This window comes from Cyclopterus lumpus, chromosome 6 (assembly GCF_009769545.1).
Source record: "Cyclopterus lumpus isolate fCycLum1 chromosome 6, fCycLum1.pri, whole genome shotgun sequence".
Taxonomy (NCBI): Eukaryota; Metazoa; Chordata; class Actinopteri; order Perciformes; family Cyclopteridae; genus Cyclopterus; species Cyclopterus lumpus.
In genome coordinates, this window is record NC_046971.1 from 15028089 (window position 1) to 15037773 (window position 9685).

The 9685-nt window shown below is 40.5% G+C and overlaps 2 protein-coding genes across 2 annotated transcripts; both read left to right on the forward strand.

Annotated features, from left to right (window-relative positions):
* Window positions 1-382: 382 nt before the first annotated feature.
* sinhcaf (SIN3-HDAC complex associated factor) lies at window positions 383-6420 on the forward strand. Its single transcript, XM_034535127.1, has 6 exons — window positions 383-556; window positions 3003-3130; window positions 3252-3351; window positions 3451-3574; window positions 3652-3802; window positions 4226-6420. The coding sequence occupies exons 2-6, from the start codon at window positions 3003-3005 to the stop codon at window positions 4581-4583; spliced, it is 861 nt and encodes a 286-aa protein (XP_034391018.1). The 5' UTR covers window positions 383-556; the 3' UTR covers window positions 4584-6420.
* A 947-nt stretch (window positions 6421-7367) lies between these two features.
* On the forward strand, window positions 7368-9535 carry kxd1 (KxDL motif containing 1). Its single transcript, XM_034535074.1, has 5 exons — window positions 7368-7508; window positions 7779-7911; window positions 8080-8232; window positions 8325-8371; window positions 8461-9535. The coding sequence occupies exons 2-5, from the start codon at window positions 7814-7816 to the stop codon at window positions 8715-8717; spliced, it is 555 nt and encodes a 184-aa protein (XP_034390965.1). The 5' UTR covers window positions 7368-7508; window positions 7779-7813; the 3' UTR covers window positions 8718-9535.
* The last annotated feature ends 150 nt before the right edge of the window (window positions 9536-9685 follow it).

Sequence of the window (9685 nt, forward strand, 5' to 3'; positions counted from 1 at the left end):
AGTGGTTGTTCGCCCTGAACCAATCACTGGAGGGAGGCCATGTTTCACCCGCCTTTCATTTACCACTAATCTGGTGGTCCGCTGTCACGCAATTCAAATCAACAAAGCACCACCACCTCCCCGCTAGACGCCGAGCCCCCTAAAAACCGTCGGCCTCCAGACTGGCCATCTGCCGCTCCGTAGTAAAACGACAGGCCCCGCCCCTGTGATGACGCGCTCCAATGTGCCATAGCAACCGGGGCCGAGCCCCCTGTTCCCGCGCAATGTTCCCATCCTTATAAGGCCAGTTGAACGCAGACGCACGGCTACGTCACGCGTCGTTTATGTAAATGTTTGATTGAAGAAAAAGAAAAAAAAGCCTTCTGCCCTCCTCTGAAATGGAGGTGTGGATAGGACGCATGCGCACTTTGTCCACAACTCTCCAGTCCCGTCCACAAGCGCAGACATCAACAAGGGAGCGGGTTACTGATGCGGGTTGATTTTCATAACAGTCACATCGCGAGCACGCGTTTTAAGGACTATTGCTTTGAATCAGCTTCACGCAGCTTGCAACAAGGTAATAAATGCAGCCACTTTGTGCTTGTTTTGGGTCTTTGGAGCTTTCGGGGGGTTTACAGCCGTAGTTGTCTGTTCAGATGTGTCCTTTAAAACAAGCTTCGAGTTGTGTCAGGACAATTGCTCTTTTGGGGCCTGCTGCAAACCCGACGAGTTGCTCAACTTGATGTGTGGCTCACCTTTATAAACGGGCAAAGTTACCGGGCTAAGAGGGAGGAAGGCTGGGTGAGCGCGAGAATGTGTTTTTAATAGTGCGTGAAGAGCACATGATTAGCAAGGGGTGGCTGTTGTTGTTGTTGTTGGCTCTCGGAGGAAATCGCTCCCTTTTTTTTTTTTGCTCCCGAAATGTGCCTAAAGTCGGTCATTGTGAGCGGTATACGGTCGGAAATATAGTCTCATAAAAAGCACGAGCAGTCACATTGTAGCTACGGGGCGCCCGCAGTCTGCTACACTGTTCACGCTTGCTTAAATAAGACAAGTTGAATCTCTCACGCCCACCCGGACCAGAGATGCGTCTCAGCACGCGGGCGCTGCTGTCAACAAAACAGCCACAGCAAATACGAAACTATTCACGAACGCGTTGTGAAACTCTATCTGGGTAAAATAAATGCCCTTTAGTGCAAGACAACCGCAACAAACACCGACTTTCAGAGACCCGTCGCTTTGAACTTCGTGCACATGTAGTTGAAGGTGGACTGTGGAATAACAAAGAGTAAAGATCAAATTACACGGTTGCCGAGAACGGCGTTACTTTGCAATTAAAAACAATACGTTTTGCTTCCGAACTGTGTTTACCAGAGTTTATCTCACGATACTAAGTTACTGTTGGAAGGGAAAGTCGGTCATCGTCGAGCAGGGGACGGTCATCATAAAATGGGTGCGCATGAAGCAGGTCGTGTGCCATGCCATGCTTCCTCGCTGGAGTGGGCGGTGAAATTGGCGACTTGCACTTTTCTCTCGATGAAAACATGTGGATTTCTCGGCACCTTCTTATAATTTAAAAAGTGCAGATGCCGTTCACGCAAGTTCTCACTGTTTTAAGGAGGATTTCCCCAGTTTACTTTTTATTATTACAGCTTTTGCGGAAAATCGCATCACACCCCCTTCTCCACACTGCCTCCGCCTTTTTGAAGTGTGTTGCCATGTTGAGTTGCGTCACGTACTGTATTCTGCTGCAGAGATCGTCTGCTGCGTACAGATGAGAAACTCGAAGGTGAATATGCGGTCGGCCTTGTAATGTACCCCAGAATACAGGCGCCGTGTTTTATACAATATATATAAATTCGCAGAATTAAATTGAGGGTATAGATTGCTTTGTTTTGTAATTGTAATAACACTTAAAATCTGTTTGTTTTAATATTGGTTATATCTTTATAATTGTACCTATTTAATTCTAAGTCTGTTGAAGGTGTTATGAATTGTGACATCTAAATGGTTTGTTGCTGCTGGTTTTAGCAGGGTTCTCATGTAAAATACATGTTTATTCTCCGGTTAAATAGACGCGTGGCTTTATTTGCAAGTTTCTGCAAATCAACTTTCTGCATCAGTAAAGCATACACAGATTTATTTCCATGATAGTTTGTACATTCAAATCAGACTTTGCAGGCTGAAACTCATTAAGTATTTATTTTTCACAGATTTCAATCATATAGGAAATATTAAATGATGCATTTCAATCAATAATATGCTTCCACAGTTACAATTAGTTGAGATTTGCATTGTTAGATTTCTCACTGCTGATTGACATACTGATATCATCAGTAATCAAGAGACAGTGCCCCCAAGACTCTGATATAACCAGCAGAGTGAGAGGTCTTTAGTTTTCCCTGCTCTCTGTCCGCTCTCTGAGGCGCCGCACTGTTCAGAGGACCCCGAGGACTGATGGCAAGAGAAGAAAAAAACAGTCTGGGGGGCGCGGCTCGCAGTTTTGCCGCAGTTCAGGTCTACATGTGCTGTGGAGATTACATTTTGCCTCACAACAGAAATCACAATTCCTCTGCACATTCGTCGCTTATTGTATTACGCGTGATTTCCCGCGGACACATTTATACTTTTGCATTTCTCTGGCAATTCACGCTTATATTTTGTAGCAAATGCGCATATAAATGGCAAATAACTGATCTTCTGCATTCGGGAGAATCAGACTCGCGCGTGCTTATATTTTGAGGTTAAAAAATGAAGCGTGCATCCTGCAAGCGCAGCATGGTGACATGATCTGTCTGACACGCTGTCTGACTGTTGACCTACTTCCCCCCCATGTGGGTCATAGCGATGAGATGCTTTAACAAAATCGCTTTCCTGATTTTGTTCTTCTCTCCGATCGTTTAATTTACATTGAGGTTAAACTGAAATACAATATCACCTCTCTGAACCAGAGATGTATGGCGGCACAGAGTTACTGCAGTGAGAGCCTAAAATGTTAATATTTCAATATGTTTTGTATGCAGATGTTTGGCTTTCATAAGCCAAAAATGTACAGGAGTTTGGACGGCTGCTGCATCTGTCGTGCAAAGTCGTCAAGCTCTCGTTTCACGGACAGTAAGCGGTACGAGAAAGACTTCAGGAGCTGTTTTGGGTAAGAAACGCAACTGAACACGTGAGGTTTGGAGAAATATCCCCCTTCATGTGTAGGGTATACATACCTTATTGATTTGAAACATTCTGCTCTGGTCATTTCTTTCCAAATTGTCTTGCAGACTGTGTGAAACGCGATCTGGAGAAATCTGTAATGCCTGTGTGCTCCTGGTGAAACGGTGGAAGAAGCTACCTGTGGGAACCAAGAAGAACTGGAACCATGTAAGTTTGGATTGCAGGCCTGATGTGGTGGAGATACTGCTAGGTTATGATTTAAAAAATACCTGAATTAAGCAGACTCTTCTCTTACCCTCTATACAGGTTGTTGATGCCAGAGGAGGTCCCAGCCTAAAGATAACTTCCAGGCCCAAGAAGATAAAGTCCATATCCAAGAAAGCCCGGCCGAGCCAGATCAGCAGGCTGCAGAAAGAGCTGAAAAGAAACCGTGAGTTTAGAATTTTTGGCTTTCAGTAACATATTTAATCACCCTCCATTGTTCACTTTTTGTGTTATTCCCATCAGATTCAGATGCCCACAGCACAACCTCCAGTACTTCTCCGGCTCAGTCACCTAGCTACAGCAACCTGTCAGATGACAGCTCAGACACTGAGCTCAGCCCAGGATCCAGTCGCTCCCCAGTTTTCTCATTTCTGGACCTCACTTACTGGAAGAGGTAAGCCAGACAGTGAAGCACTAGCACTGACTCATTATTACAATTTTTAATGACTTATTGCAGCATGTCATTTACATTATTTCACACAGTGTCTTAAAGCCCCTTCACCAACAGTCACTTTCTTTAATGGACCACTTTCAGTTTCTTTTTGCATGCTTTGGCCATACAAACTTAATTTACTCTGCAGTTTTAATGCAGGACAGAGTTCTGCGATCATCTTCTTTTCAATGACTTGATTGACCTACGTTCCTCTATACCAAGTGTGCACGAGACAAAATTCACACTAACTTTAGCTATTTGTCAGTTACCCCATCATTGCATTCTAATACAGACCTAAAGCATGTAAATCACTGGAAAAGGCCCTATAATTAATTTGGCGTTGCTTCATGGCTTGAATAGATGCAACCTATTTTGTTTTTCTAGGCAAAAGGTATGCTGTGGAATAATCTACAAGGGACGCTTTGGAGAGGTGCTCATCGACCCCCATTTGTTCAAACCATGCTGCCGCAACAAACAACGGCAGCAGCATCAACAACAACAACAACAACAACAAGAGGAGGAGGAGGAGGAAGAGGAGGAGGAGGAGGAAGAAGAAGAGGAGGAAGAGGTGGAGATAGAGGAGGGCCAGGTGGCCGTGGATGTTAGCCAGGATAAATCCCAGACGGAAGACGAAGTGAAGGAGACCCCAAGGTGTGAGGAAAATGTCGGTCCTGCACAGCTTTGCGTTACCGTAACAACACCTCCAACCAGGAGCGGGGCAGTGGTGGAGGCTGGATGGTAAAGCCAAAACCAGGCCAACATTTCTCTGAAGAAATCTTGGTGTGCTGTTTTGTTTTTCTCAAGCACTTACAGAAAGAAGTTGCCTCAGATAGCATTCAATCATAAAGCAGCTGGAACTCCTTTCGTTCTTCTCCATGATAATATGGAGGTTTGTTTATTTTGTTAAAATGGTAATTTATTAACTGTTTTTCCACTTTGTCTCTTATTTTGTATTTAATATTCAAACATTCATACTCCTTGGTGTTTTTGATTTACTTTAGATGAAATGCTGGAGCTCTAGTTAGTTAGTTAGTTTTAAAAGATTTTATTCCAAAAAGTAGATCCACTTACTCACAGAAAAGGTGCCACTTGAAATTCATTACTCAACATTTCAAACATACAGCTGAACCAATTCTCAATGTGGCTATTTCATGAGCATATATGTTAAGATAACAAATGTAATGGCATTACTTTTGTTTTCTTTGTTAAGAGTAAATATCTCTTCTTTTGAAATGGTGGATATCTCGTTTTGGAATGAATGACACTTTAGCATCGACAGAGCACAGCCATGTACAGTAGCCCCTGTGTTTGTGTCTTTTAACATTGACATCCATTCCTATCAAAGAGTTTGTCTCTGTGTGCAAATATGTGAGTGGGTCCCATTTTTAAACAAGGCCTATTCACAGCTTCAACAGCAAATACACCAGCCTTAATAATGTGTTACAGACAGCTAGTGTTAATTCTGGATCGGTATTAAGGAACCCAAGGGACAGTATATTTATTGTGGCCTCAGCAACACATAGTGCATTTTGCATGAATGGCAAGCCCACTCATCCAAAGACCTAATGATCTGATGCATGAGTACTAAAATTGCATGGCCTTATAACTGTAAATCTTACTTACATTTTTTTTAATCCATTTTGCTGAAGTTTTAACTTATTTTTATATGTAAGAAAAAGGAAAAATTAAGTTTCTTCCCATAATACCACGTAGTACAACAGCAAAACATACAAACGGTCTATAGTCATTCAGCAATATCAATATCAGTGATTCCTGTCAATCCTGGGTCAGTATAGGTAAATTACTTTATACAAGTTGAAATTCTATGCCATTGCCTCTTATATACCACAGATGAGTTGTGGTATATTGCCTAATATTACTTTATTTATCAACCGAAAGCCAAAGCACATTAAAATTCACCCAATGTCAAATCAATGCAGGTTTTCCATGGACACTTGTGCTTATCCAAGGTCATTTGTATGTATATTTAAGGTATTCTAAACAGAACACTAATGTCAATTTTCATACATGTGTTTTTGTAGTCAGGAGCAACGGGTGACATGTACATAAGGGGCTGGGTGAGCCATATGGCTCTTATATGGGTGTCATTATTTATTTATTTCATATTTATTTGTATCACTGCATCCCTGCTTACAAGTGTAATATTATGAATTATGTTCATCTTTAGCTTATATGTAGAATGGTTTTGTACTTAAGAAATCGAATGTAATTCTCACAACTTTGCGTTGAATTACCGGTTGTCAATATTTGTGAAATGTTAAGTATTTATTTACTCATCAGTTGAGTTGCGTGCAACCTAACTTATTCTGTACCATTACTTTGGATCTATATCATGTAGACTAAAACGAATGATAGATTGCAACCAAACTGTACTTTTTCTCTTTTTTAGCTGGTAGCTTAAAATGTCACAGAATTGTAGACCTAACTCTAGACTTGCATGTACTGTTGCTATGCATTTACTTGTCTTACAAGTTAGACAAAGCGGTTTTGTATTTTTTATAAATCATGTACTTTTTTTACCTGTCCCTTAATAAAAGTAATTTTTCGAGTTTTCTGGATGTATGGAGTACCTGATTTATTGGTATACGGTTGGTAGATGGTTAACAATTAACTCGGAAGGATGATCCAAATTCAGCACCATAAACTTACATTTTTTATTATTTATTATATTTCCTTTAAAAGACCTACTTTCAATGGCATTGACATATTTTAAGTGTCAGTGTGTGATGTAAGATGATGTAAAATAAAGTAAAAGTGAATTATTCTTTAGGGCATTGTCCACATCAGTGTTTTGGACTCATATAAATAAATATATATATATATATATATATATATATATATATACAGGATTTAAATGGGAGAATGTTGTATGCATGTACCTCATATTACTTACTTTACCTTAGTGCAATTACACACTACTCAATTGCTTGAGATTTAAAAACCAAGGATTATGGGTTCATAGATTTCAGGGTAGTCATTTTTCATTTCATGCATCTGACGGCATCTTTAAAAAGGTATAGAACTGTCTTATGTCAGTTTGGAAAAAACATTTGTTTGTAATTTAGAAAACTAGGATGCCTGAGTTTGTTTTGACTTATTTAAAAACATATAGGTTTAAGTCTGGAATGCAACATGTGAACATTTGACATTCGAGAGGTCCAAGCAGGAACACAACTGTGGAGTACTTCTAATACTACAAGTGCAGATTTTCTCTATACCTTTGTATGTATTGAAACACTGATTATAACCAAGAGATTACAGAAAACAGCATAGTCTGTATTATATGTGAAGATAATGGACATTGGGCACATCATATCCATTTGTATATAAAAACAAATATATAAAATAAACTTTTTTACTGACAGGCCTGATCATTCATCATTATTATAATAAAATTATATATATGAAAAATATTATACAAACATTTTAGATTTGTTAAAAATGTACAAATGTTTTAAATAAAGAAATGCTGGGGAAAGGCACCGGAAGCGCTGGTCCTATGACCGGACGTTTAACAAAAACACGGAAGTGCTTTGTTTTTGTTACACAGCCAGCTGTCAGATGGCCCTTTAGGCTGTACATTTCCATTTAAATCGTCTATTCAATCACCCAGAGGTCGACGCATATAACTCCTGTGGGCGCGGAGGTAACTCATATTAATGTTGTTTTTTTCATTCGTCGGTGTAGCTCTCCAGCAGCTAACCGTATCACCAATGGTCCCGCCTGCTAACAGCTAGGGACTCATGAAGTTATTTTACATTAAATTACATTATTCACCGTTAACCATGCGGCATTACAGTGTCACAGAGAAATCTCACAGTAAAACTGCCACCGTAGAAGCCGATACACGTCCAGTTTCACGATTTAGCTTGTTTTTATGGGTTTTATATTTATGCACTCGCATTTCTTGATATAGGTCTGTTTAGCAGCTTTTTCGTCTTGATCCCCATCATGGTGGAGCCCACAGCGTCTGGCGTGTTCTGTAACAGGATGCTGAGCATGGTCAACTCCGAGGACGTGAACGCCATCATCCAGGCTCAGAGACACATGTGAGTGTCATGGTGGGATTAGTTTAGCTTCATGTTGCTACTTTGCACTGCTAAATATAAAATGGATGTGCTGTTTGGTGTAGGTCAGTTCACTTGCATATGACAGTGATGCTGCTATCTGACTGGCACCTGAAGATAATTGTTGCTTTGCTGAATTTTTGTGAACAGGCTTGACCGCTTTGAGAAAACAAATGAAATGTTGATCAACTTTAACGGGCTGTCTAACGTGCGACTGCAACAGATGAACGAGCGCTTCCTCCTCCACACTCGCACCCTTGTGGAGATGAAGAAAGATCTAGACAGCGTCTTCAGGAGGATCAGGTAAGTCACTATCCCCCCCAACCCTCCACCCCCAATGCAAACAAACACACTCACATTCAACCTCTGACTATTGACCTGCTCTTCTTCTGCAGGACACTAAAAGGGAAGATTGCTAAGCAGTACCCAGAAGCTTTCAGCAGTGAGCTAGCATTTCCTTTCTATTCATCTTTTTTACAAGTCAACTTTCTCCAAATCAGCTTTTCTAAGATATCTTTGTTTTTCTGGCAGATATCCATGAGTCACCCATCCTGGAAGACGACGATGATGAGTTTGACCCAATTCCCCGCAGTGCTGCCACAACAATTACAACAGCAACCTCGGAGCAGAGCACAGAGTCCTGTGACACAAGTCCAGATGTTATCTCACCCACTGTGAGCAGATGCTCTGAAGAGCTCTCTCAAGAGCCGCCTGACACACCCACCTCTGATTTCCTAGAGACAGGCATCCTATTGGACGAGGGTCCGGACTCTGTACCTGCAGAATAGAGCAAGCAATACGTGAATAATTTCAGCCTCTTGAGCTTCAACCGTAAAACTTTTAGCAGGAGGTTGTGTTTTTATATTTAAGTTTGTGTTGGCCTTTTTTCCAGCCATCAATTCAACTGCTGAGAAGAGCGTCACAACCTTGATGTTACATGTATCTATGAGGACGCTGGATTTTGGTTGGCATGCTTTTTTCGTCATAGGCCTGCACAGCACTAAAATAATGCACATGAAACTTGAAGTTGTATAGTGTCTCACTATAAATGAATATCTTAAGTACTGACAGTGATACTGAGCAAAAGCCCTCACTCATCAAACACTTTTAAGCATATCTAATAATGTTTTTGTTTGTACTGTTGCATTTTTATTCTATGGGCCTCTGTTAATACCAGAACATGTTTGTTAATGCATTCATGAATGTTTTCAGCAGCATTTAATCTGATACTTTACTGATCCTTGCCGAGAAATTATCTTTGTTTTCCGCCTCCATCGCAAGGAAGCCAGGGGTTTAATTGTTTAGTCGTCAGTGATTCAGCAAACTATTGAAGGACACATGAAAAGAGTGAAGGCTCTTTGATACGGGAGCTGGAAACCGGGTGGTGCGAGTACGGGATCCAATCACTCCTCAGACTCCATTGAAGATGCTGTTTGGGTGTAAAAGGGAAAGTCTAGCTTTACATGTACTACTAGTGGTTATTTATGTCATATTTGTAAATCTCAGTTTTTATTTGTGTATTTGAAAAAGGATCTCTTTGAAAAGCAGAGAGACAGAGTATAGTGATTAAAGTTGACGTTCCATAATAATAAAAATGTAATAAGAATAATTGTATTGACTCTACTATCTAAAAATCAATGGCATAATATACATATATTCATACAGTGTATTTTCTTTTAAGTTAATGTGAATCTTGGGATTGTTGTTGGCTCAAGTATTTGAACAATGTCTTTGACAAACGGTGTCCTTTGATTAA